Below are 27151 nucleotides of genomic sequence, written 5' to 3'. Positions count from 1 at the left end.
TGGTGACACCCCTGACAGTGCCACCCTGGGGATGGTGACTCCAGGACAATGGTGACACCCCTGACAGTGACATCCTGGGAATGGGGACACCCAGGGGGTGGTGACATCGGGACAATGGTGACACTCTGGGGGTGGTGACACCTCTGACAGTGCCACCCAGACGGTGCCACCCTGGGGGTGGTGACACTCAGGAGGTGGTGGCATCCAAGGAATGGTGACACCCAGACAGTGGTGACATCCTGGGGGTGGTGACACCGGGACAATGGTGGCACCCCTGACATTGCCACCCAGACAGTGCCACCCTGGGGGTGGTGACACTCAGGGGGTGGTGACACTGGCACAATGGTGACACTCCTGACAGTGCCACCCTGGGGATGGTGACACCCATGGGGTGGTGACACCCAAGGAATGGGGACATCCTGGGGGTGGTGGCATCCAAGGAATGGTGACACCCATGGGGTGGTGACACCCAGAAAATGGTGACATCCTGGGGGTGGTGACACCCCTGACGGTGCCACCCTGGGGTGGTGCCAGCTGGGAATTGGGACAGGTGGTGGCACATCCCGGGAACGGCGCCGTGGTGGCCTTGGGGACAAGGTGGGGACACTTTGGGGACACCCCGGGGGCTTCAGGGACATCTGGGGGACTTTGGGGACAGTGGGGACAAGGTGGGGACAATGGGGACCCTCTGGGGACAGTGGGGACACTGAGGGGACGGTGGGGACACCCTGGGGGCTTTGGGGACAAGGTGGGGACAATGGGGACACTTTGGGGACACTGAGGAGACTTCGGGGACACTCTGGGGGCTTTGGGGACAATGGGGACACTGTGAGGACAATGGGGACACTGAGGGGACATTGTGGGAGCTTTGGGGACCCTCTGGGGACAATGGGGACACTGAGGGGACAATGGGGACCCTCTGGGGACAATGGGGACACTGAAGGGACTTTGGGGACAGTGGGGACATTGTGGAGGCCATGGGGACAGTGGGGACTCCCTGAGGGCTTTGGGGACCGTGGGAACAAGGTGGGGACACTCTGGGGGCTTTGGGGACAGCCTGGGGACAATGGGGACACTGTGGGGACAGGGCCACCCTGGCATTGGGACACTGTGGGGACACTGTGGGGACAAGGCCACCAGGGGGCAGCGACACTCTGGGGTTGTGGGACATTGGTGACGAGGCCACCCTGCCATAGGGGACACCTTGGGGATGGGACACCCAGGTGTCCCCGCAGTGTCCCCTTGTCCCTGCATCCCCAACTGTCCCCACATTGTCTCCTGCTGTCCCATGTCCCCCATGCTTCTGTCCCCATGTCCCCCAGCTGTCCCCGTGTCCCTGTCCCTCTGTCCCCCCAGGTGTCCCCACTGTCCCCATGCCGATGTCCCTGTGTCCCCAGCTGTCCCTGTATCCCCCCAGGTGTCCCCAGGTGTTCCTGCTGTCGCCAGCTGTCGCCAGCTGTCCCCATGTCCCTGTCCCTCAATCCTCCCAGGTGTCCCCATGCCTCGCCGTCTGCTGTCCCCATGTTCATGCGTCCCCATGTCCCCAGCTGTCCCCATGTCCCCAGGTGTCCCCATGTCCCTGTCCCTCTGTCCCCAGGTGTCCCCATGTCCCTGTCCCTGTGTCTCCATGTCCCCCCAGCCGTCCCCATGTCCCCATGTCCCTCTGTCCCCATGTCCCCAGGTGTCCCTGTCCTGATGCCGATGTCCCCATGTCCCCACTGTCCCCATGCCGCGCCGCCTGCTGTCCCTGCTCCTGGCCCCCATGCGGTTCCCGCTGTCCCCATGTCCCCCTGTCCCCAGGTGTCCCACTGTCCCCATGCCAATGTCCCTCTGTCCCCATGTCCCCAGGTGTCCCTATGTCCCTCTGTCCCCATGTCCCTGTGTCCCCAGGCGTCCCCATGCCGCGCCGCCTGCTGTCGCTGCTCCTGGCCCCCACTCGTTTCCTGCTGTCCCCATGTCCCCAGGTGTCCCCATGTCCCTCTGTCCCCATGTCCCCAGGTGTCCCCATGTCCCTCTGTCCCCATGTCCCTCTGTCCCCATGTCCCCAGGTGTCCCCATGTCCCTGTGTCCCCAGGTGTCCCACTGTCCCCATGCCGCGCCGCCTGCTGTCGCTGCTCCTGGCCCCCACCCGTCTCCTGCTGTCCCCATGTCCCCAGGTGTCCCCATGTCCCTGTGTCCCCATGTCCCTCTGTCCCCATGTCCCTGTTCCTGTGTCCCCAGGTGTCCCCATGCCTCACGGCCTGCTGTCCCCATGTCCCCAGGTGTCCCCCAGGTGTCCCCATGTCCCTGTCCCTCTGTCCCCAGGTGTCCCTGTGTCCCCTGCTGTCCCCATGTCCCTGTCCCTGTGTCCCCAGGTGTCCCCAGGTGTCCCCATGTCCCCATGTCCCTCTGTCCCCATGTCCCCAGCTGTCCCCATGTCCCTCTGTCCCCAGGTGTCCCACTGTCCCCATGCCGCGCCGCCTGCTGTCGCTGCTCCTGGCCCCCACGCGTCTCCTGCTGTCGCTGCGCTCGCTGCTGGCCCGCGGTGGCCTCGCGGTGGCCGCGGTGGCCTCGGGCGTGGCCTTTGCGCTGTGGGCGGCGGCGCTGCTGCTGCGCCGCGGGCCCCGCGCGACCTTCGCGTGGCACCGCAGGGACAGCGCCCCCCCCGGGCTGCGGGACGGCGCCTTCGGGGAGCACCGGCACCTGCGGCTCCGGGTACCGGGGGTCCTGGGGGGGATTCTGGGGGGATTTGGGGGGATTTGGGGATTTTTTTGGGGATTTTTTGGGGATTTTGGGGGGATTTGGGAGGAGATTTTGGATGGGATTTGGGGGGTCCTGAGGGGATTTTGGGGGAATTAGAGGGGAATTTGGAGCGGTTTGGGGGTCCTGGGGGGATTTGAGAGCGGTTTTAGGGGAGTTGGGGGGAGATTTTGGGGGGATTTGGGGGGTCCTGGAGGGATTTTGGGGGAATTAGAGGGGAATTTGGAGCGGTTTGGGGGTCCTGGGGGGATTTTGGGGGGTCCTGGGGGGATTTAAGGGGATTTTTTGGGGGATTTTTTGGGGGCTTTTAGGGTCACGTTAGGGGAATTTTTGGGAAAATTTGGGAGGTCCTGGGGGGATTTTAGGGGATTTGGGGGGGTCCTGGAAGGGTTTTGGAGGGGATTTCGAGGGATTTTGGGGGGGATGTTGGGGGGTCCTGGGGGAGTTTGGGGGAATTTGAGGGGGATTTGGAGGGGTTTGGGGGGCCCTGGGGGGAATTTTGGGGGATCCCTGGGGGGATTTTGGGGATGTTTTTGAGATTTTTGGGGGGATTTTTGGGGGGCTTTTAGGGGCATTTTAGGGGGATTTTGGGGGGATCTGGGGTGTCCTGGGGGGATTTTAGGGGGGTTTAGGACAATTTGAGGGATCCTGAGGGGATTTTGGGGCGTTTTGGGGGGTCTTGAGGGGTGATTTGGGGCATTTTTGGGGCATTTTAGGGGGATTTGGGGGGTTTGGAGGGATTGAAGGAATTTTAGGGCGTCTTGAAGGGGATTTGGGGTGAATTTTGGGCTCTTTGGGGTGAATTTTGGGGTGGCTTTGGGGACATCCCCAGCAGTGACAACTCCGGTGGCTCCTCCTGGGACAGATCCGGAGTGGGGGCGGGCGATTTGGGGGTGTCGCCACCCCCCCAATGTCCCCAATGTCCCCTTTGTCACCCCAATGTCCCCCCAGTGTCACCCCAATGTCCCCCAATATCTCAATGTCCCCACCCCCCCAATGTCTCCAGTGTCACCCCAATGCCCCCAATGTCCCCTCAGTGTCATCCCAATGTCCCCCAATGTCCCCAATGTCCCCAATGTCCCCCCAGTGTCACCCCAATGTCCCCCCAGTGTCACCCCAATGTCCCCCAATGTCCCCAATGTCACCCCAATGTCCCCAATGTCCCCCCAATGTCACCCCAATGTCCCCAATGTCACCCCAATGCCACCCCAATGTCCCCCCAGTGTCACCCCAATGTCCCCAATGTCCCCCAATGTTCCCAATGTCACCCCAATGTCCTCAATGTCCCCAATGTCCCCCCAGTGTCACCCCAATGTGTCCCCTCATGTCACCCCAATGTCCCCAATGTCCCCCCTTTGTCACCCCAATGTCCCCCAATATCTCAATGTCCCCACCCCCCCAATGTCTCCAGTGTCACCCCAATGTCACCCCAATGTCCCCCTAGTGTCACCCCAATTTCCCCCAATGTCCCCAATGTCACCCCAATGTCCTCAATGTCACCCCAGTGTCACCCCTATGTCCCCCCTCATGTCACCCCAATGTCACCCCAATGTCCCCCAATGTCACCCCAATGTCACCCCAATGTCCCCCCAGTGTCACCCCAATGTCCCCCCTCATGTCACCCCAATGTCCCCAGTGTCCCCAATGTCACCCCAATGTCACCCCAATGTCCCCAATGTCCCCCCAGTATCACCCCAATGTCCCCCAATGTCCCCAGTGTCACCCCAATGTTCTCAATGTCCCCAATGTCCCCCCCAGTGTCACCCCAATGTCCCCCCTCATGTCACCCCAATGTCCCCAATGTCCCCCAATGTCCCCCCAATGTCCCCCCTCATGTCACCCCAGTGTCCCCCCAATGTCCCCCCAGTGTCACTCCAATGTCCCCAATGTCACCCCAATGTCCCCAATGTCCCCCCAGTGTCACCCCAATGTCCCCCCCATGTCACCCCAATGTCACCCCTCATGTCCCCCCAGTGTCACCCCAATGTCCCCCCCTCATGTCACCCCAATGTCCCCCAATGTCCCCCCAATGTCCCCAATGTCACCCCAATGTCACCCCAATGTCCCCAGAGCTCGGGGCTGCGTCTCCATTACGTCACTCGGGGTCCCCCCGGCGCCCCCCTGATGCTGCTGCTCCACGGCTTCCCCCAGAACTGGTCAGTGCCACCAAATGTCACCAGATGTCACCAGATGTCCCCCAGGTGTCGCCAAGGGTCCCCAGATGTCCCCCTTGGTGTCCCCAGGTGTCTCCCAGGTCTCCCTTGGATCCCCCAAGGTGTCCCTGAGTGTCCTCAGGTGTCCCCAAGTGTCACCTGGGTCCCTCAAGTGTCCCCCTGTCCCCCAGCTGTCCCCACAACCAGCTGTCCCCATCCCCTTGGTGTCACTGCTGTCCCCAAGGTGTCCCCAAGGTGTCCCCAAGGTGTCCCCAAGGTGTCCCCAGATGTCCCGAGGTGTCCCCAAGGGTCCCTCAAGTGTCCCCCAGGTGTCCCCAGCTGTCCCCATACCCCCCCTGCTCTTGTCCCCCCGGTGTCATTGCTGTCCCCAAGTGTCCCCCAGCTGTCCCCACGCTGTCCCTGGGTGTCCCCAAGGGTCCCCAGGGGTCCCTCAAGTGTTCCCACATCCCCCAGCTGTCCCCACAACCCGCTGCCCCCATCCCCTTGGTGTCACTGCTGTCCCCAGATGTCCCCAAGGTGTCCCCAAGGTGTCCCCAGATGTCCCGAGGTGTCCCCAAGGGTCCCTCAAGTGTCCCCCAGGTGTCCCAGCTGTCCCCATAACCCCCCTGCTCTTGTTCCCCCGGTGTCATTGCTGTCCCCAGGTGTCCTCCAGCTGTCCCCAGCTGTCCCTGGGTGTCCCCAAGGGTCCCCAGGGGTCCCTCAAGTGTTCCCACATCCCCCAGCTGTCCCCACAACCCGCTGCCCCCATCCCCTTGGTGTCCCCGCTGTCCCCAGATGTCCCCAAGTGTCCCCAAGGTGTCCCCAAGGTGTCCCCCAGGTGTCCCCCAGGTGTTCCCAACTGTCCCCAACTGTCCCCAAGGGTCCCTCAAGTGTCCCCCAGGTGTCCCAGCTGTCCCCATACCCCCCCTGCTCTTGTCCCCCCTGTGTCATTGCTGTCCCCAAGTGTCCCCCAGCTGTCCCTGGGTGTCCCCAAGTGTCCCCAGGGGTCCCTCAAGTGTTCCCACGTCCCCCAGCTGTCCCCACAACCGGCTATCCCCATCCCCTTGGTGTCACTGCTGTCCCCAAGGTGTCCCCAAGGTGTCCCCCAGATGTCCTGAGGTGTCCCCAAGGGTCCCTCAAGTGTCCCCCAGGTGTCCCAGCTGTCCCCATACCCCCCCTGCTCTTGTCCCCCCGGTGTCATTGCTGTCCCCAAGTGTCCCCCAGCTGTCCCCACGCTGTCCCTGGGTGTCCCCAGCTGTCCCCAAGTGTCCCCAGGGGTCCCTCAAGTGTCCCCCTGTCCCCCAGCTGTCCCCACAACCCGCTGCCCCCATCCCCTTGGTGTCACTGCTGTCCCCAGATGTCCCCAAGTGTCCTCCAGCTGTCCCCAACTGTCCCCAACTGTCCCCAAGGGTCCCTCAAGTGTCCCCCAGGTGTCCCAGCTGTCCCCATAACCCCCCTGCTCTTGTCCCCCTGGTGTCATTGCTGGCCCCAGGTGTCCCCCAGCTGTCCCTGGGTGTCCCCAGCTGTCCCCAAGTGTCCCCAGGGGTCCCTCAAGTGTCCTCCTGTCCCCCAGCTGTCCCCACAACCGGCTGTCCCCATCCCCTTGGTGTCACTGCTGTCCCCAAGGTGTCCCCAAGGTGTCCCCAGATGTCCCGAGGTGTCCCCAAGTGTCCCCAAGTGTCCCCCAGCTGTCCCCAAGCTGTCCCTGGGTGTCCCCAAGTGTCCCCAAGGATCCCTCAAGTGTCCCCAGCTGTCCCCACACCCCCCCCCGCTGCCATCCCCCCAGTGTCCCCGCTGTCCCTGGGTGTCCCCAGGTGTCCCCAAGGTGTCCCCAAGGTGTCCCCGCTGTCCCCAGGTTCTGCTGGCGCCACCTGCTGCAGGAGCTCAGCGCGCGGTTCCGCGTGGTGGCCCCGGACCTGCGCGGTTACGGGGACTCGGAGAAGCCGCCGGGCAGGGACAGCTACCGGCTGGAGCTGCTGCTCGGGGACATCTGTGACGTCATCGAGGCCCTGGGGACACCGGCGGCGTCCCCGCGCTGCGTCCTGGTGGGACACGACTGGGGCGGCGTCCTGGCCTGGGAGGTGGCATCGAGGCACCCGCGGCTGGTGGAGAAGCTGGTGGTGATGGACGCGCCACACAGGGGCGTGATGGCAGGTGACAGAGGGGACAGCGGGGACAGCGGGGACACGAGGGGATAATGGAGACATTGGGGACACTGGGGACATTGGAGGGATTGGGGATGTTGGGGACATTGGGGACACGAGGGGATAATGGGGATGTTGGGACACTGGGGACATTGGAGACAGTGGGGACATTGGGGACGTTGGGGAGGTTGGGGACATTGGGGACATTGGGGGGATTGGGGATGTTGGGACATTGGGGACAGAGGGGACATTGGGGACATTGGGGACATACAGGGAGGTGGCATCAAGGCACCCACGGCTGGTGGAGAAGCTGGTGGTGATGGACGCGCCCCACAGGGGCGTGATGGCAGGTGACAGAGGGGACAGCGGGGACAGCGGGGACACGAGGGGGTGTTGGGGACATTGGGAGCAATGGGGGTGTTGGGGACATTGGGGACATTGGGAGCAATGGGGACATTGGGGATGTTGGGGACATTGGGGATGTTGGGGACATTGGGGACACAAGGGGATAATGGGGACATTGGGGATGTTGGGGACATTGGGGACAGTGGGAACAATGGGGACGTTGGGGACACTGGGGACACGAGGGGATAATGGGGACATTGGGGATGTTGGGACATTGGGGACACACAGGGAGGTGGCATCGAGGCACCCGCGGCTGGTGGAGAAGCTGGTGGTGATGGATGCGCCCCACAGGGGGGTGATGGCAGGTGACAGAGGGGACAGCGGGGACAGGGGGGACACGAGGGGATAATGGAGACAGTGGGGACATTGGAGGGATTGGGGATGTTGGGGACATTGGGGACACAAGGGGATAATGGGGACATTGGGGATGTTGGGGACATTGGAGACAGTGGGGACATTGGAGACAGTGGGGACAATGGGGACGTTGGGGACGTTGGGGACATTGGGGACATTGGGGGGATTGGGGATGTTGGGATATTGGGGACAGAGGGGACATTGGGGACATTGGGGACAATGGGGACATTGGGGATGTTGGGACATTGGGGACACACAGGGAGGTGGCATCGAGGCACCCACAGCTGGTGGAGAAGCTGGTGGTGATGGACGCGCCACACAGGGGCGTCATGGCAGGTGACAGAGGGGACAGCGGGGACACGAGGGGGTGTTGGGGACATTGGGAGCAATGGGGACATTGGGGATGTTGGGGACATTGGGGACATTGGAGGGATTGGGGATGTTGGGGACATTGGGAGCAATGGGGACATTGGGGGGATTGGGGATGTTGGGGACATTGGGGACACGAGGGGATAATGGGGACATTGGGGATGTTGGGGACACACAGGGAGGTGGCATCAAGGCACCCACGGCTGGTGGTGATGGACGCGCCACACAGGGGGGTGATGGCAGGTGACAGAGGGGACAGCGGGGACACGAGGGGGTGTTGGGGGCATTCAGGAGATTGGGGACATTGGGGATGTTGGGGACATTGGTGACAGTGAGGAAAGCAGGGACATGGGGGGGATTGGGGATATTGGGGATGTTGGGGACATTGGGGACACGAGGGGATAATGGGGACATTGAGGACATTGGGGGGATTGGGGGGATTGGGGATATTGGGGATGTTGGGGACAGAGTGGACATGAGGGGATGGTGGGGACATGGGGGATGTTGGGGACGTTGGGGACACTGGGGGCATTTGGGACATTGGGGGGATTGGGGACATTTGGGACAGTGGGGACAGCAGGGACATGAGGGGATGTTGGGGACGTTGGAGGCATTGGGGACACGAGGGGACATGGGGGACTATGGGTGATTTGGGGACATTTGGGACATTGGGGGTGTTGGGGACATTGGGGGACACTGGGAACACTGGACAGTGGGGACATTGGGGACATCGGGGATATTGGGGACACTGGGGACACGTGGGGATGTTTTGGATACAGGAGATACTGGGGACATTGGGGACATTGGGGACATTCAGGGTGTCCCTGTCCCTGTGGTGGCCCTGTGGTGACACTGTGGTGTCCCTGTCCCTGTCCCCGCGGTGTCCCCATGGTGACATCCTGGTGGCCCTGTCCCCATGATGTCCCCACGGTGTCCCCTCGCTGTCACAGCCTTCACGGCCCGTCACCCGTCGCAGCTGCTCCGCTCCTGTTACATGTTCCTGTTCCAGCTGCCCTGGCTGCCCGAGCTGCTGCTGTCCCTGGCCGACTTCCAGGTCAGACTGTCCCCTCTGTCCCCTCCCTGTCACCTCTCTGTCCCCTCTGAGCCCTCTGTCCCCTCATTGTCCCCTCTGTCACCTCCCTGTCCCTTCTGTCACCTCCCTCTCCTCTCTGTCCCTTCCTGTCCCCTCTCTGTCCCCTCCTGTCCCCTCTCTGTCCCCTCCCTGTCCCTCCATCCCTTCCCTGTCCCCTCTGAGCCCTCTGTCCCCTCATTGTCCCCTCCCTGTCCCCTCTGTCACCTCTCTGTCCCCTCCCTGTCATCCCTGTCCCCTCCATCCCCTCTGTGTCCCCTCTGTCCCCTCCGTGTCCCCTTTCCCCTCTGTCCCCTCCATTTTCACTCTGTCCCCTCCCTGTCCCCTCTCTGTCACCTTCCTGTCCCCTCAATCCCTTCCCTGTCACCTCTGTCACCTCCCTGTCCCCTCTGAGCCCTCTGTCCCCTCATTGTCCCCTCCCTGTCCCCTCTGTCCCCTCCCTGTCCCCTCATTGTCCCCTCCCTGTCCCCTCTATCCCCTCTCTGTCCCCTCCCCATCATCCCTGTCCCCTCCATCCCCTCTGTGTCCCCTCTGTCCCCTCCGTGTCCCCTTTCCCCTCTGTCCCCTCCATTTTCACTCTGTCCCCTCTCTGTCCCCTCTCTGTCACCTTCCTGTCCCCTCAATCCCTTCCCTGTCCCCTCTCTTGTCACCTCCCTGTCCCCTCCATCCCTTCCCTGTCACCTCCCTGTCCCCACTGTCCCCTCTCTGTCTCCTCTGTCCCTTCTATCCCCTCCATTTCCACTCTGTCCCCTCTGTCCCCTCCCTGTCACCCCACTGTCCCCTCCCTGTCACCCCTCTGTCCCCTCCCTGTCCCCATCTCCCACCCCAAGGAGCTTCTCAAGAAGTCCCCAAAGGGGAAATGTCCAACCCCAAAACTATGTCCCCCCCTTTGTCCCCAATTTCAGGGGTGGTGGCACCACCCAGACCTCGTGTCCCCTTCTTTGTCCCCAATTTCGGGGGTTTGGTGTCATCCCAGACCTCATCTCCTCCGCTTTGTCATCATTTCCTCCATTTTGTCCCAAGTTTTTGGGGTCCCAGCACTTCCCAGCCCTAATTTCCCCCATTTTATCCCAATTTTTGGAGGTTGATGTCATCCAGACCTCATGTCCTCCATTTTGTCATTGTTTCCCCTATTTTGTCCCAAATTTTTGGGGTCCTGGCACCCCCAAGCCCCATTTTTTCCCCCCAATTTTGGTGTCCCCCAGCCCTGATTTCCCCCATTTCCCCCCCAAATTTCGGTGTCCCCAATTCTTGGTGTCCCCCCTCAGTGTCCCCTAATTTTTGGTGTCTCCTAGCCATAATTTCCCCCATTTTGTCCCCAATTTTCAGTGTCCCCCCAGCCCTGATTTCCCCATTTTGTCCCCAATTTTAGATGTCCCCAAGCCCAAATTTCCCCCATTTTGTCCCCAATTTTTGGTGTCCCTCAGCCCTGATTTCCCACCATTTTTCAGTGTCCCCCCAGCCCTGATTTCCCCATTTTGTCCCAAATTTTGGATGTCCCCAAGCCCAAATTTCCCCCATTTTGTCCCCAATTTTTGGTGTCCCCTAGTCCTGATTTTCCCCATTTTCCCCCCAAATTTTGGTGCCCCCCCCCCAGCCCGGATTTCCCCATTTTCCCCCCAAATTTCAGTGCCCCCCCAGCCCTGATTTCCCCATTTACCCCCCAAATTTCGGTGTCCCCCCCAGCCCTGATTTCCCCATTTTCCCCCCAATTTCGGTGTCCGCCCCCAGCCCTGATTTCCCCATTTTCCCCCCAAATTTCAGTGCCCCCCCCAGCCCTGATTTCCCCATTTTGTCCCCAGTTTTTGGTGTCCCCCCCAGCCCTGATTTCCCCATTTTCCCCCCAAATTTTGGTGCCCCCCCCAGCCCTGATTTCCCCATTTCCCCCCCAAATTTCGGTGCCCCCCCAGCCCTGATTTCCCCATTTTCCCCCCAAATTTCAGTGCCCCCCCCAGCCCTGATTTCCCCATTTTCCCCCCAATTTCGGTGCCCCCCCAGCCCTGATTTCCCCATTTTCCCCCCAAATTTCGGTGTCCGCCCCCAGCCCTGATTTCCCCATTTCCCCCCCAAATTTCGGTGCCCCCCCCAGCCCTGATTTCCCCCCCAAATTTCAGTGTGTCCCCCAGCCCTGATTTCCCCATTTTCCCCCCAGTTTCAGTGCCCCTCCCAGCCCTGATTTCCCCATTTTCCCCCCAATTTCGGTGTCCACCCCCAGCCCTGATTTCCCCATTTTCCCCCAAATTTCGGTGCCCCCCCCAGCCCCGATTTCCCCATTTTACCCCCAAATTTCGATGCCCCCCCAGCCCTGATTTCCCCATTTTCCCCCCAAATTTCGGTGCCCCCCCAGCCCTGATTTCCCCATTTTCCCCCCAATTTCAGTGCCCCCCCCAGCCCTGATTTCCCCATTTTCCCCCCAAATTTCGGTGCCCCCCCAGCCCTGATTTCCCCATTTTCCCCCCAAATTTCGGTGCCCCCCCAGCCCTGATTTCCCCATTTTCCCCCCAAATTTCGGTGTCCACCCCCAGCCCTGATTTTCCCCCCAAATTTCGGTGCCCCCCTAGCCCTGATTTCCCCATTTTCCCCCCAAATTTTGGTGCCCCCCCCAGCCCTGATTTTCCCCATTTTCCTCCCAAATTTTGGTGCCCCCCCCAGCCCTGATTTCCCCATTTTCCCCCCAAATTTTGGTGCCCCCCCAGCCCTGATTTCCCCATTTTCCCCCCAAATTTCGATGCCCCCCCAGCCCTGATTTCCCCATTTTCCTCCCAAATTTCGGTGCCCCCCCCAGCCCTGATTTCCCCATTTTCCTCCCAAATTTCGGTGCCCCCCCCGGCCCTGATTTCCCCATTTTGTCCCCAATTTTGGATGTCCCCAAGCCCAAATTTCCCCCGTTTTCCCCCCAAATTTCGGTGCCCCCCCAGCCTTGATTTCCCCATTTTCCCCCCAAATTTCGGTGTCCCCCCAGCACTGATTTCCCCATTTTCCCCCCAAATTTTGGTGCCCCCCCAGCCCTGATTTTCCCCCCAAATTTCAGTGTCCCCCCGACCCTGATTTCCCCATTTTGTCCCCAATTTTGGGTGTCCCCCAGGTGTTCCCCAGGCCAAATTTCCTCCATTTTGTCCCCAACTTCTGGCACTTGATGTCACCCAGACCTCACCTCCTTAATTTTGTCATAATTTTCCCCATTTTCCCCCCAAATTTCAGTGCCCCCCCCAGCCCTGATTTCCCCATTTTCCCCCCAGACTTCAGTGCCCCCCCAGCCCTGATTTCCCCATTTTCCCCCCAAATTTCGGTGCCCCCCCAGCCCTGATTTCCCCATTTTCCCCCCAAATTTCGGTGCCCCCCCAGCCCTGATTTCCCCATTTTCCCCCCAAATTTCGGTGCCCCCCCAGCCCTGATTTTCCCCCCAAATTTCGGTGCCCCCTCCAGCCCTGATTTCCCCATTTCCCCCCAATTTTCAGTGCCCTCCCCAGCATTGATTTCCCCATTTTCCCCCCAAATTTCGGTGCCCCCCCAGCCCTGATTTCCCCATTTTCCCCCCAAATTTCGGTGTCCCCCCCCAGCCTTGATTTCCCCATTTTCCCCCCAAATTTCGGTGTCCGCCCCCAGCCCTGATTTCCCCATTTCCCCCCAAATTTCGGTGCCCTCCCCCAGCCCTGATTTCCCCATTTTCCCCCCAAATTTCGGTGCCCCCCCAGCTGGTGCGGTGGTTCATGACCAGCGCCCTGACCGGCATCCAGGACCCGGCGCGGCGCCTCTCGGAGCAGGAGCTCGACGCCTTCCTGTTCGGCCTCTCCCAGCCCGGGGGGCTCAGCCCCCCCCATCCACTACTACCGAAACCTCTTCGGGTGCGTGGGACCACCCTGGGGGACCCCAGTTGGGTGGTGGGACTCCATTGGGTGACTCCAGTTGGGTGGTGGGACTCCATTGGGTGACTCCAGTTGGGTTCAATTGGGTTGGGTGACCCCAGTTGGGTTTGGGTGATCCCAGTTGGGTTTGGGATGTTCCCAGTTGGGTTTGGGATGTTCCCAGTTGGGTGGTGGGACCTTATTGGGTGACCCCAGTTGTGTTTGGGTTCCTCCAGTTGGGTTTGGGTGGCCCCAGTTGGGTGCTGGTGGTGCTGGGACCCCATTGGGTTCTTCCAGTTGGGTCTGGGATGTTCCCACTTGGGTTTGGCTGGTTCCAGTTGGGTTTGGGATGATCCCAGTTGGGTGCTGGTGGTGGTGGGACCCCATTGGGTGACCCCAGTTGGGTTTGGAATGATCTCAGTTGGGTGGTGGGACTCCATTGGGTGGTCCCAGTTGGGTTTTGGTGCTCCCAGTTGGGTGGTTGTGGTGGTGGGACCCCATTGGGATGTTCCCAGTTGGGTTTGGGTGATCCCAGCTGGGTGGTGGGATCCCATTGGGTGGTCCTGGGACCCTGTTGGGTGACCCCAGTTGGGTCTGGGATGTTCCCACTTGGGTTTGGCTGGTTCCAGTTGGGTTTGGGATGATCCCAGTTGGGTGGTGGGACTCCATTGGGTGATCCCACTTGAGTTTGGGTGATCCCTGTTGGGTGGTTGTGGTGGTGGGACCCCATTGGGTGCTCCCAGTTGGGTTTGGGGTGGTCCCAGTTGGGTTTGGGTGGTCCACTTGGGTGGCGGGACCCCATTGGGTGACCCCACTTGGGTGGTGGGACCCTGTTGCATTACCCCAGTTAGGTTGGGGATGTTTCCAGTTGGGTTCTCTTGAGCTGGGTGGTCCCCATGTCCCCCAGGTGTCCCTGACCCTGTCCCCCAGGTGTCCCCATGTGTCTGCCACCTGTACCCATGTGCCCAAGCTGTCCCCAGGTGTCCCCAGGTGTCCCCAAGGTGTCCCCCAGGTGTCCCCATGTGTCTGCCACCTGTACCCATGTGTCCAAGCTGTCCCCAGGTGTGCCTTACCTGTCCCCAGGTGTCCCCCAGGTGTCCCTGCCCCTGTCCCAAAGGTGTCCCTCACCTGTCCCTCACCTGTCCCCATATCCCCAAGGTGTCGTCCCCCGGTGTCCCTTACCTGTCCCCAGGTGTCCCTGCCTCTGTTCCCAAGGTGTCCCCAGCTGTTCCTTACCTGTCCCTCACCTGTCTCCAAGTGTCCCTGACCTGTCTTCATGTCCCCCCAGGTGTCCTCAGGTGTCCCCAAGGTGTCCCTCACCCGTCCCCAGGTGTCCCTGATCTGTCCCCAGCTGTCCCTGACCCTGTCCCCATGTCCCCAAGCTGTCCCCAGGTGCCCCTTACCTGTCCCCAGGTGCCCCCAGCTGTCCCCAAGTGTCCCTTACCTGTCCTCAAGGTGTCCCCAAGTGTCCCTCACCTGTCTCCAGGTGTCCCTGATCTGTCCCCATGTCCCCAAGCTGTCCCCAGGTGCCCCTCATCTGTCCCCAAGTGTCCCTCACCTGTCCCCAGGTGTGCCTCACCTGTCTCCAGATGTCCCCCAGGTGTCCCTCAGGTGTCCCCATGTCCCCAAGGTGTCCCTAAAGTGTCCCCAAGGTGTCCCTGATCTACCCCTCAGGTGTCCCCAAGGTGTCCCTCAGGTGTCCCCATGTCCCCAAGGTGTCCCTAAAGTGTCCCTGATCTACCCCCCAGGTGTCCCCAAGGTGTCCCTCACCTGTCCCTCACTGTCCCCTCCCCCTTTCCAGGGCCACGCCCATCCCCCGGGAGCCGCCCCCTCCCCCCACGCTGCTGCTCTGGGGCTCCCGCGACGCCTTCCTGGACCCGCGCCTTGGCCCCGCCCACCTGCGCTGGCTCCGCCCCTCCGCCCGCCTCCGCCTCCTGCCCGGTGCCTCCCATTGGCTGCCCGAGGAGACGCCCCTCCCCCTGGCCAAGTTGATTGGGGAGTTCCTGGGGGGAGGGGCCGAGGAGGGGTCATAGCCACGCCCAGGATCGGGGGGGGGGCAGGGGGGCGGAGCTGAGAGGGGGTGGGGGATGGGCGGGGCTTGGGGGAGGGGTCCCAAAGTCTGGATGGGGGTGAGTGGGACCTCAACATCTAGATGGGGGATCCCCGATGTTGGGAGGATCCTGGTGGGACCCCAACATCTGGAATGAGGACATCAACATCTGGATGAGGACCCCAACATCTGGGTGGGACCCCCAAGGTGGGGGGGGGACGACCCCCACATCTGGATGAGGCCTGTTGACATCTGGATGGGGACCCCAACATCTGGACGAGGACCCCCAAGGTGTGGGGGGTCTCAACATCTGGATGGGACCATTGACGTTTGGGTGGAGAGCCAACATCTGCATTTGGGACCTTCAAATCTGGGAGGAGACTCCAACATCTGGACCGGGACCCTCCAAGGTCGGCGCTGGTGCTCTCAACATCTGGAACGGGGACCCTTGGAGGGTGATGGGATCCTCAGCACCTGGAAGGGACCCCAACATCTGGATGAGGATCCCAACGCCTGGGTGGGACCCCCAAAGGCGGGGAACCCAACATCTGGAATGAGGACCTCAACATCTGGACAGGGACAGCAAGTCCAGGGTTGGGGGGATCCCAACATCTGGAATGGGGACCCTTGGAGGGTGATGGGACCCCCCCCTCAACATCTGGATGAGGACCCCAACATCTGGACAAAGCCTTGCTCAGCAGGGGGAGGGGGTACAGCCCCCCCCCACCCCAAACATCTGGATTGTGACTCTGTCTGTTCTCCCCCCCCCCCCCAAAACATCTGGCGGGGCTGACCCCAAATAAAATCGGGGGGACACCAAAAAAAAGGGGGGGAGGGGATTTTTTGGGGGGTGGGGGAGGGGCCAGGGGAATTTTGGGGTGGGAATTTTGGGATGGGGGGGCGGAAATTTTGGGGTTCAGGGGGTGGGGGATGGGCTGGGAACTGGGGTGGGAATTTGGGGTGGGGGATGGGAATTTGGGGTGCTGGGGGGGGATGGGTGGAAATTTTGGGGTCCGGGTGGGGGATGGGTCGGAATTTTGGGGGTCAGGGGTGGGGATTTTTGGGGTGAGAATTTGGGGTTTTGGGGGGGGGGGAGGTGCGTGGGAAATTTGGGGGGTGGGAATTTGGGGTGGGGGGGATTGGTGAGAATTTGGGGTTGGGGGGGGATGGGTGGGAATTTTGGGGGGATGGGTGGGAATTTTTTTGGGGCGCTGAATGGGAATTTGGGGGTTCGGGGGTGGGGGATGGGTGAGAATTTGGGGTTTAGGGTGGGGGGAGGTGCGTGGGAAATTTGGGAGGTGGGAATTTGGGGTGGGGGGATGGGTGGGAATTTTGGGGGTGGGGGTGGGAATTTTGGGGGTGGGAATTTTTTGGGGGCGCTGAATGGGAATTTGGGGGTTCGGGGGGTGGGGGATGGGTGGGAATTTTGGGGGCGGGGGGGAGGGGATGGGTGGGAATTTTGGGGGTGGGAATTTTTTGGGGTGCTGAATGGGAATTTGGGGGTTCGGGGGGTGGGGGATGGGTGAGAATTTGGGGTTTTGGGGGGGGGAGGTGCGTGGGAAGTTTGGGAGGTGGGAATTTTGGGGGGTTGGGGGGGGATGGGTGGGAATTTTGGGGGCGGGGGGGGGATGGGTGGGAATTTTTTGGGGGCGCTGAATGGGAATTTGGGGGTTCCGGGGGGTGGGGGATGGGTGGGAATTTGGGGGTTCCGGGGGGGTGGGGGACGGGATGAGAATTTGGGGTTTGGGGGGGGGGAGGTGCGTGGGAAATTTGGGGGGGGGGGATGGAAATTTGGGGTTGGGGGGGATGGGTGGGAATTTTTTGGGGCGGGAATTTTTTGGGGCGCTGAATGGGAATTTGGGGGTTCCGGGGTGGGGGATGGGTGAGAATTTGGGGGTTCCGGGGTGGGGGATGGGTGAGAATTTGGGGTTTAGGCCGGGGGGGAGGTGCGTGGGAAATTTGGGAGGTGGGAATTTTGGGGGTGGGGGGGGGATGGGTGGGAATTTTGGGGGCGGGAATTTTGGGGGCGGGGGGGATGGGTGGGAATTTTGGGGGTGGGAATTTTTTGGGGGCGCTGAATGGGAATTTGGGGGTTCCGGGGTGGGGGATGGGTGAGAATTTGGGGTTTGGGGGGGCGGGGGAGGCGCGTGGGAAATTTGGGGGGGTGGGAATTTGGGGGTTCGGGATGGGTGGGAATTTTGGGGGCGGGGGGGGGAATTTTTTGGGGCGCTGAATGGGAATTTGGGGGTTCGGGGGGTGGGGGATGGGATGAGAATTTGGGGTTTAGGGCGGGGGGGGGAGGTGCGTGGGAAAATTGGGAGGTGGGAATTTTGGGGGGGGGGGATGGGTGGGAATTTTGGGGGTGGGAATTTTTTGGGGCGCTGAATGGGAATTTGGGGGTTCGGGGGGTGGGGGATGGGTGGGAATTTGGGGGTTCCGGGGTGGGGGATGGGTGAGAATTTGGGGTTTAGGGCGGGGGGAGGTGCGTGGGAAATTTGGGGGATGGGAATTTTGGGGGGGGGGGATGGGTGGGAATTTTTTGGGGGCGGGGGGGGAATTTTTTGGGGCGCTGAATGGGAATTTGGGGGTTCGGGGGGTGGGGGATGGGTGGGAATTTGGGGGTTCCGAGGTGGGGGATGGGTGAGAATTTGGGGTTTTGGGGGGGGGAGGTGCATGGGAAATTTGGGAGGTGGGAATTTGGGGGTGGGAATTTTGGGGGTGGGAATTTTTTGGGGGTGCTGAATGGGAATTTGGGGGTTCCGGGGGGTGGGGGATGGGTGGGAATTTTTTGGGGGTGCTGAATGGGAATTTGGGGGTTCCGGGGGGGTGGGGGATGGGTGAGAATTTGGGGTTTTGGGGGGGGGAGGTGCGTGGGAATTTTGGGGGTGGGAATTTTGGGGGTGGGAATTTTTTGGGGCGCTGAATGGGAATTTGGGGGTTCCGGGGTGGGGGATGGGATGAGAATTTTTTGGGGTTTAGGGTGGGGGGGGGAGGTGCGTGGGAAATTTGGGAGGTGGGAATTTGGGGTGGGAATTTTGGGGGTGGGAATTTTTTGGGGGCGCTGAATGGGAATTTGGGGGTTCCGGGGTGGGGGATGGGTGAGAATTTGGGGTTTAGGGCGGGGGGAGGTGCGTGGGAAATTTGGGGGGTGGGAATTTTGGAGGTGGGAATTTTTTGGGGCGCTGAATGGGAATTTGGGGGTTCGGGGGGTGGGGGATGGGTGGGAATTTTGGGGGTGGGAATTTTGGGGGTGGGAATTTTTTGGGGCGCTGAATGGGAATTTGGGGGGTTCGGGGGGGTGGGGGGATGGGTGAGAATTTTGTGTGTGTGGGGGGAGGGGCGCGGTGATTTCGGGTCCCCTCCCCTCCCCCCCCCGCTCCGTTTAAGCCTCTTAAGGGGCCCCGGCGGCCGCGGATTAACGGGGGGGGGGAGGGGGGAACCCCGCGCTGCCCCTCCCCCACCCCGGCCCCGCCCCTCCCCCACTCCCCGTTCAACCGGACGGACCGGACGGACCGGGGGGGGGGAGGGGGAGGGGCAGGGATGGAGTGAGCCCCTCCCCCACCCAGCACACCCCGCGGGGGGAGGGGCAGAGGCACAGAAATGTCCCCAAAGTGTCCCCAAATCCACAAAGTGTCACCAAATCCCCTCCAGGTCCTTTCCTGTGTCCCCAAAGTGTCCCCAAATCCACAAAGTGTCCCCAAATCACCGATGGTGTCCCCAAATCCCCTCCAGGTCCTTTCCTGTGTCCCCTCTGTGTCCCCAAATCCCCGAGGTGTCCCTTTGGTGTCCCCAAATCCCCTCCAGGTCCTTTCCTGTGTCCCCTCCGTGTCCCCATCATGTCCCCAAAGTGTCCCCAAATCCACAAAGTGTCACCAAATCACCGATGGTGTCCCCAAAATCCCCTCCAGGTCCTTTCCTGTGTCCCCAAAGTGTCCCCAAATCCACAAAGTGTCACCAAATCACCGATGGTGTCCCCAAAATCCCCTCCAGGTCTTTTCCTGTGTCCCCTCTGTGTCCCCATCATGTCCCCAAAGCCACAGAAGTGTCCCCAAAGTGTCCCCAAAATCCCCTCCAGGTCCTTTCCTGTGTCCCCCAAAGTGTCCCCAAATCCCAAAGTGTCACCAAATCCCCTATGGTGTCCCCAAATCCCCTCCAGGTCTTTTCCTGTGTCCCCCATCATGTCCCCAGAGTGTCCCCAAAATCCCCGAGGTGCCACTTTGGTGTCCCCAAGTTCCCTCCAGGTCCTTTCCTGTGTCCCCTCTGTGTCCCCAAAGCCACAAAGTGTCACCAAATCCCCGATGGTGTCCCCAAAATCCCCTCCAGGTCTTTTCCTGTGTCCCCAAAGTGTCCCCATCGTGTCCCCAAAGCCACACAAGTGTCCCCAAAGTGTCACCAAATCACCGATGGTGTCCCCAGATCCCCTCCAGGTCTTTTCCTGTGTCCTCCATCATGTCCCCGGTGTCCCCAAATCCCCGAGGTGCCACTTTGGTGTCCCCAAGTCCCCTCCAGGTCCTTTCCTGTGTCCCCTCTGTGTCCCCATCATGTCCCCAAAGCCACAGAAGTGTCCCCAAAATGTCCCCAAATCCACAAAGTGTCACCAAATCACCGATGGTGTCCCCAAAATCCCCGAGGTGCCACTTTGGTGTCCCCAAAATCCCCTCCAGGTCCTTTCCTGTGTCCCCAAAGTGTTCCCAAATCCCAAAGTGTCACCAAAGCCCCGCGGTGCCACCCTCAGTGTCACTTTGGTGTCCCCCCAAAGTGTCCCCAAATCCCCGCCCTCGGTGTCCCCAAATCCCCTTTGTGTCCCCTCCGTTTCCCTTTGGTGTCCCCAAGTCCCCTCCAGGTCCTTTCCTGTGTCCCCAAAGTGTCCCCATCATGTCCCCAAAGTGTCACCAAATCCCCGAGGTGCCACTTTGGTGTCCCCAAATCCCCTCCAGGTCCTTTCCTGTGTCCCCAAAGTGTCCCCAAAATGTCCCCAAAGTGTCCCCAAAGCCCCGCGGTGCCACTCTCAGTGTCACTTTGGTGTCCCCCCCAAAGCCCCAAAGTGTCCCCAAATCCCAAAGTGTCACCAAATCCCCGATGGTATCCCCAAATCCCCTCCAGGTCCTTTCCTGTGTCCCCCAAAATGTCCCCAAATCCCAAAGTGTCACCAAATCACCGATGGTGTCCCCAAAATCCCCTCCAGGTCTTTTCCTGTGTCCCCAAAGTGTCCCCAAAGTGTCCCCAAATCCACAAAGTGTCCCCAAATCACCGATGGTGTCCCCAAAATCCCCGAGGTGCCACTTTGGTGTCCCCAAAATCCCCTCCAGGTCCTTTCCTGTGTCCCCTCTGTGTCCCCATCATGTCCCCAAAGCCACAGAAGTGTCCCCATCATGTCCCCAAAGTGTCCCCAAATCCCCTCCAGGTCCTTTCCTGTGTCCCCAAAGTGTCCTCAAAGTGTCCCCAAAATCCCCGAGGTGCCACTTTGGTGTCCCCAAATCCCCTCCAGGTCTTTTCCTGTGTCCCCTCTGTGTCCCCAAAGCCACAGAAGTGTCCCCAAAGTGTCCCCAAAGCCCCGCGGTGCCACCCTCAGTGTCACTTTGGGTGTCCCCCCCAAAGCCCCAAAGTGTCCCCAAATCCCCGCCCTCGGTGTCCCCAAATCCCCTTTGTGTCCCCTCCGTTTCCCTTTGGTGTCCCCAAGTCCCCTCCAGGTCCTTTCCTGTGTCCCCAAAGTGTCCCCAAATCCACAAAGTGTCCCCAAATCACCGATGGCGTTCCCCAAAATCCCCAAGGTGCCACTTTTGGTGTCCCCCAAATCCCCTCCAGGTCCTTTCCTGTGTCCCCAAAGTGTCCCCAAATCCCAAAGTGTCCCCAAAGCCCCGCGGTGCCACCCTCAGTGTCACTTTGGTGTCCCCCCCAAAGCCCCAAAGTGTCCCCAAATCCCCGCCCTCGGTGTCCCCAAATCCCCTTTAATGTCCCCTCCATTTCCCTTTGGGGTCCCCAAGTCCCCTCCAGGTCCTTTCCTGTGTCCCCTCTGTGTCCCCTCCATGTCCCCAAAGTGTCCCCAAATCAACAAAGTGTCACCAAATCACCGATGGTGTCCCCAAAATCCCCTCCAGGTCTTTTCCTGTGTCCCCTCTGTGTCCCCATCATGTCCCCAAAGCCACACAAGTGTCCCCAAAGTGTCCCCAAATCCCAAAGTGTCACCAAATCCCCGCCCTCGGTGTCCCCAAATCCCCTTTGTGTCCCCTCCGTTTCCCTTTGGTGTCCCCAGGTCCCCTCCAGGTCCTTTCCTGTGTCCCCTCTGTGTCCCCATCATGTCCCCAAAGTGTCCCCAAATCCCAAAGTGTCACCAAATCACCGATGGTGTCCCCAAAATCCCCTCCAGGTCCTTTCCTGTGTCCCCAAAGTGTCCCCAAAGTGTCCCCAAATCAACAAAGTGTCACCAAATCCCCGAGGTGTCCCTTTGGTGTCCCCAAATCCCCTCCAGGTCCTTTCCTGTGTCCCCAAAGTGTCCCCAAATCCCAAAGTGTCCCCAAATCCCCGAGGTGCCACCCTCAGTGTCACTTTGCTGTCCCCCCAAAGTGTCCCCAGATCCCCGTGGTGTCACCATCGGTGTCCCCAAACCCTCCCTCCATGTCCCCTCTCTCTGTGTCCCTCTCATGTCCCCAAATCTCGATGCCACCTGTGGTGTCCCTTTGGTGTCCCCAAGTCCCCTCCAGGTCCCTTCTTGTGTCCCCATCCTGTCCCCTCCATGTTTCCAAGTCTCCTTCTTGTCCCTTTGGTGTCCCCAAGTCCCTTCCTGTGCCCCCTTTGTGTCCCCTCCATGTCCCCATTGTGTCCCCAAGTCCCTTCCTGTGTCCCTTCCATGTCACCATCGTGTCCCTTTTGTGTCCCCAAACCCTCTCCGGGTCCTTTCCTGTGTCCCCAAATCCCCTTTGTGTCCCCATCATGTCCCCAAAGTGTCCCCAGATCCCAAAGTGTCACCAAAGCCCCGCGGTGCCACCATCAGTGTCACTTTGGTGTCCCCCCAAAGTGTCCCCAAATCCCCACAGTGCCACCATCAGTGTCCCCAAACCCCCTCCAGGTCCCTTCCTGTGTCCCCTCCATGTCACCATCGTGTCCTTTTTGTGTCCCCAAACCCTCTCCAGGTCCTTTCCTGTGTCCCCAAATCCCCTTTGTGTCCCCTCCATTTCCCTTCTGTGTCCCCAGGTCCCCTCCATTTCCCTTCTGTGTCCCCAGGTCCCCTCCAGGTCCTTTCCTGTGTCCCCTCTGTGTCCCCTCCATGTCCCCAGGTGTCACTCCCGTGTCCCCATGTCCTCCTCTGTGTCCCTGTCAATCGCCACCATGTCCCCACCATGTCCCCGTGTCCCTTCCCTGTCCCCATCTCTGTCACTGTCATGTCCCTGTGTCCCCTCAGTGTCCCCTCCCTGTCCCCATCCCTCCTGTCCCTGTCCCCATCCCTGTCACTGTCATGTCCCTGTGTCCCCTCTGTGTCCCCATTCGTGTCCCTTCCCTGTCCCCTGTGTGTCCCTTGTCCCTGTCCCCTCAGTGTCCCCATGTCCCCTGTGTGTCCCTTGTCCCCATCCCTGTCCCTGTCCCCTCAGTGTCCCCCCCATGTCCTGTGTCTGTCCCCATTCCTGTCCCTGTCCCCGCCATGTCCCCCTGTCTCTCACTCTGTCACCGTCCCTGTCCCCGCCATGTCCCCATTTCTGTCACTTCCATGTCCTCATCCCTGTTCCCCCCTGTCCCCATGTCCCTGTCCCCAACTCCCTCCCCATCCTTGTCCCTGTCCCCATCCCTGTCCCTGCTGTCCCCATGTCCCCATGTCTGTCCCCATCCCTGTCCCCTCAGTGTCCCCATCCCTGTCCCCGCTGTCCCCATGTCCCGTGTCTGTCCCTGTCCCTGCCATGTCCCCCCATGTCCCCGTGTCTGTCCCCATCCCTGTCCCTGCCGTGTTACCTCAATGTCCCCATCCCTGTCCCTCTCTCTGTCCCCTCCCTGTCCCCTCAGTGTCCTCATCCCTGTCCCCATCCCTGTCCCTCTCTCTGTCCCCATCCCTGTCCCCCTCTCTGTCCCCTCAGTGTCCCCATCCCTGTCCCTGTCCCCCCACCGTGTCCCCTCCCTGTCCCCTCAGTGTCCCCATCCCTGTCCCCTCAGTGTCCCCTCCCTGTCCCCTCAGTGTCCCCATCCCTGTCCCCTCCCTGTCCCCCCACCGTGTCCCTGTCCCGTGTCCGTCCCTGTCCCCAGTGTCTTCATCCCTGTCCCCTCCCTGCCCCTCTCTCTGTCCCCTCCCTGTCCCCTCAGTGTCCCCATCGCTGTCCCCCCCCCCGTGTCCCGTGTCTGTCCCCATCCCTGTCCCTCTCTCTGTCTCCTCCCTGTCCCCTCAGTGTCCCCATCGCTGTCCCCCCCCCCCGTGTCCCGTGTCCCGTGTCTGTCCCCGTTGCCATGGCCACGGCGGGAAAATAGGACACGGGGAGGGGCCGGGGGACACCGGACACGGGGACATGGGGACACCGACAGGGACACCGATATGGACACAGGGACATGGGGACACCGGACACGGGGACAGGGACATGGGGACACGGGACACAAACAGGGACATGGGGACACTGACAGGGACAGGGACACGGGGACATTGACAGGGACACGGTGAGGGGCTGGGGGACACCGACAGGGACACCGACAGGGACACTGGGGACGGACACGGGGACACCGACAGGGTCATGGACATGGGGACACCAACAGGGACACCAGACACAGGGACAGTGACAGGGACAGGAGGACAACGGACATGGACATGGGGACACGGCCACAGTGACAGACACACAGACACGGGGACAGTGGACATGGGGACAGTGACGGGGACATGGGACAGTGACAAGGCCATTGACAGGGACACCGGACATGGGGATAGTGACAGGGACACGGACATGGGGGGGACACTGACAGGGACATGGGGACACTGAAATGGATAAAGAGACACTGAAATGGACATGGGGACACAGACATGGACAGGGGGACATGGGGACACCAACACAGACAGGGGGACACCGGACACAGGGACATGGGGACACTAACATGGACACAGGCAAAGGGACATGGACACAGGGACATAGACATGGACATGGGGACACCAACACAGACATGGGGACACCTGACATGGACAGGGGGACACGGACATGGACAGGGGGACAGGGGGACACCAGCACAGACACGGGGACATTGGACACGGACATGGGGACAGAGGACATGGACTGGAGACACGGGACACCAACATGGGGACATGGGAACACTGGCACAGACATGGGGACACCTGACATGGACAAAGGGACACCGGACATGGACAGGGGGACACCGGACACAGGGACATGGGGACACCTGACATGGACAGGAGGACACCGGACATGGACACAGCAAGACACTGGCACAGACGTGGGGACACAGGACACAGGGACAATGAAATGGCCATGGGGACATCAGACGTGGACAGGGGGACACGGATATGGGGACACCGGACACAGGGACATGGGGACACTGACACAGACACGGGCAAAGGGACATGGACATGGGGACATAGACATGGACACGGGGACATGGACATGGGGACACCAACACAGACATGGGGACACCGGACACGGACAGGTGGACACTAGCACAGACATGGGGACACCGGACACAGGGACATGGGGACACAGACATGGGGACACCTGACATGGACATGGGGACACCGGACATGAACACAGGGACAGCAAGACACTGGCACAGACATGGGGACACAGGACACGGGGACAATGAAATGGCCATGGGGACATCAGACATTGACAGAAGGACAGGAGACATGGACATGGGGACAGGGGACACTGACACGGACATGGGGACAGGGGCACATCAGACATGGACATGGGGACATGAACACAGACATGGGGACACCAGGCGGGGGGACACCGGGCACGGACAAAGGGACACTGAAATGGACAGGGGGACACCGGACAGGGGGACACCGGACAGGGGGACACGGACAGGGGGACACGGACACGGACATGGGGACAAGGGGACACCGGCACAGACATGGGGACACCGGACAGGGGGACACCGGGCACGGACAAAGGGACACTGAAATGGACAGGGGGACACCGGACAGGGGGACACAGACAGGGGGACACGGACAGGGGCACATGAGGACACCGGCACAGACATGGGGACATGGACATGGGGACATGGGGATACTGAAATGGACAGAGGGACACCGGACATGGGGACATGGTGGGGGACACTGGTACAGACATGGGGACAATGAAATGGACAGGAGGACACCGGACACAGACATGGGGACACAGGACACGGATAGAGGGACACCGAACACGGACATGGGGACACTGAAATGGACACGGGGACACGAGGGGGACATGGGGGGGACACAGGACACGGACAGAGGGACACCGGACACGGACAGGGGGACACGAGGGGGACATGAGGGGGGACACAGGACACGGACAGGAGGACACCGGACATGGACAAAGGGACAGAGGACACAGACATGGGGACACCAACATGGGGACATGGGGGGACACCGGCACAGACATGGGGACACTGACAGGGACAAAGGGACACAGGACACAGACATGGGGACATTTACACGGACATGGGGACACGAGGGGGACATGGGGGAGGACACTGAACACGGACAGGGGGACACCGGCACAGACATGGGGACACAGACAGGGACAAAGGGACAGTGACACGGACAAAAGGACACGAAGGGGACATGGGGGGGACATCGGACACGGACACGGGGACGCCGGCACAGACAAAGGGACACAGGACACAGACATGGGGACACTGACACGGACATGGGGACAATGAAATGGACACGGGGACACCGGACACAGACAAAGGGACACGAGGGAGACACAGGACACGGACACGGACACACGGACAGGGGGACACCGGACACGGACAAAGGGACACGGACACACGGACAGGGGACCCGGGGACATTCCCAGTATCCCCTCCCAGCCCCGCCCCTTTTCCCCCGCGCGCGCCAGGGGAAAGGAGGCGTGGCCTCCGTCCCCTCTCCTCGATCACGTGACCGCAGGTGCGCCCCGCCCCTTCCCACCCCACCCCCCACCCCACCCCTCCCCGCACCTGGCGCGAGCGCCGCGCCCGCCCGAACCCGTCCGGAACCGCCCGAACCCCCTCGGACCCACCCGAAATCCCCCCGGAACCCACCCGAACCCTTTCCGAACCCACCCGAAGCCTTTCCGAGCCTCTCCGAGCCCACCCGAAGGGGCCGAACCCACCCGAAGCTTTTCCGAGGAGGCCGAACCCACCCGAAGCTCTTCTGAGGAGGCCGAACCCACCCGAAGCCTTTCCGAGCCCACACGAAGCGGCCGAACCCACCCGAACCCACACGAAGGCTTTCCGAGCCTACCCTTAGCCGCCGAACCCAACCGAAGCCTTTTCGAAGGGGCCGAATCCACCCGAAGCCTTCCCGAGCCCACCCGAAGGGGCCGAACCCACCCGAGTCCACCCGAGCCCACCCGAAGCCGCCGAACCCTTCCGAAGCCTCCCCGAAGCCGCCGAACCCTCTCCGAGGCTTTCCGAGCCCACCCGAAGCAGCCGAACCCACCCGAAGCCTTTCTGAGGCCGCCGAGTCCACCCGAACCCACCCGAAGCAGCCGAACCCACCCGAAGCCTTTCCGAGCCTCTCCGAGCCCCCCCCGAAGCGCAGCCGAGCCCCCCCCGAAGCCGCTCCGAACGCAGCCGAAGCCTCCCCGAGCGCACCCGAAGGCGGCGCCGGTGGCCGCGGCGGCCCCGGTGGCCCCGGCGGCGGCGGGCCCGGGATGGTGGCGGCTCCTCCGGCCGCCGCCGCCGCCATGCGCCGCGGGTTCCTGGTGCCCGAGATCCGCCCGCTCGACCAGTACGACGGGAACCGGGCCCGCAGCGCCGCCAGCCTGGCCTGGGCCATCGCCACCGGCTACGGCGGCGCCGGTAGGAGCGGGCGGGGAGCGGCGGGAGGG

General features: G+C 61.4%; 2 protein-coding genes across 7 annotated transcripts in view; one reads left to right on the top strand and one right to left on the bottom strand.

Annotated features, from left to right (window-relative positions):
• The window catches only part of EPHX3 (epoxide hydrolase 3), a 16851-nt gene extending 1234 nt beyond the window's left edge, over positions 1–15617 (top strand). Inside the window, 7 exon segments of the mRNA XM_074530256.1 lie at positions 2443–2694; positions 4810–4895; positions 6748–7046; positions 9115–9218; positions 12950–13066; positions 13068–13099; positions 14901–15617. Of these exon segments, the coding sequence (XP_074386357.1) occupies positions 2449–2694; positions 4810–4895; positions 6748–7046; positions 9115–9218; positions 12950–13066; positions 13068–13099; positions 14901–15132 (1116 nt within the window). The 5' untranslated portion in view covers positions 2443–2448 and the 3' untranslated portion in view covers positions 15133–15617.
• Positions 6855–27151, bottom strand: part of LOC141726015 (uncharacterized) — a 25673-nt gene continuing 5376 nt past the window's right edge. Inside the window, exons 2-4 of one of the 6 annotated variants that reach the window (XM_074530259.1) lie at positions 26382–27122; positions 15512–15623; positions 6855–6994 (exon numbers count right to left, since the gene is read on the bottom strand). In XM_074530259.1, coding sequence (XP_074386360.1) covers positions 15514–15623; positions 26382–27099 — 828 coding nt within the window. In that variant the 5' untranslated portion in view covers positions 27100–27122 and the 3' untranslated portion in view covers positions 6855–6994; positions 15512–15513. Of the gene's footprint in view, positions 6995–7668; positions 7695–15485; positions 15624–26381; positions 27123–27151 lie in introns of those variants that run through there. The other 5 variants (XM_074530260.1, XM_074530263.1, XM_074530265.1 and 2 more) reach the window with 5 other exon arrangements.

The sequence above is a fragment of the Zonotrichia albicollis genome, chromosome 32 (genome assembly GCF_047830755.1).
Source record: "Zonotrichia albicollis isolate bZonAlb1 chromosome 32, bZonAlb1.hap1, whole genome shotgun sequence".
Taxonomy (NCBI): Eukaryota; Metazoa; Chordata; class Aves; order Passeriformes; family Passerellidae; genus Zonotrichia; species Zonotrichia albicollis.
This window is presented reverse-complemented; position numbering and strand designations above follow the sequence as displayed.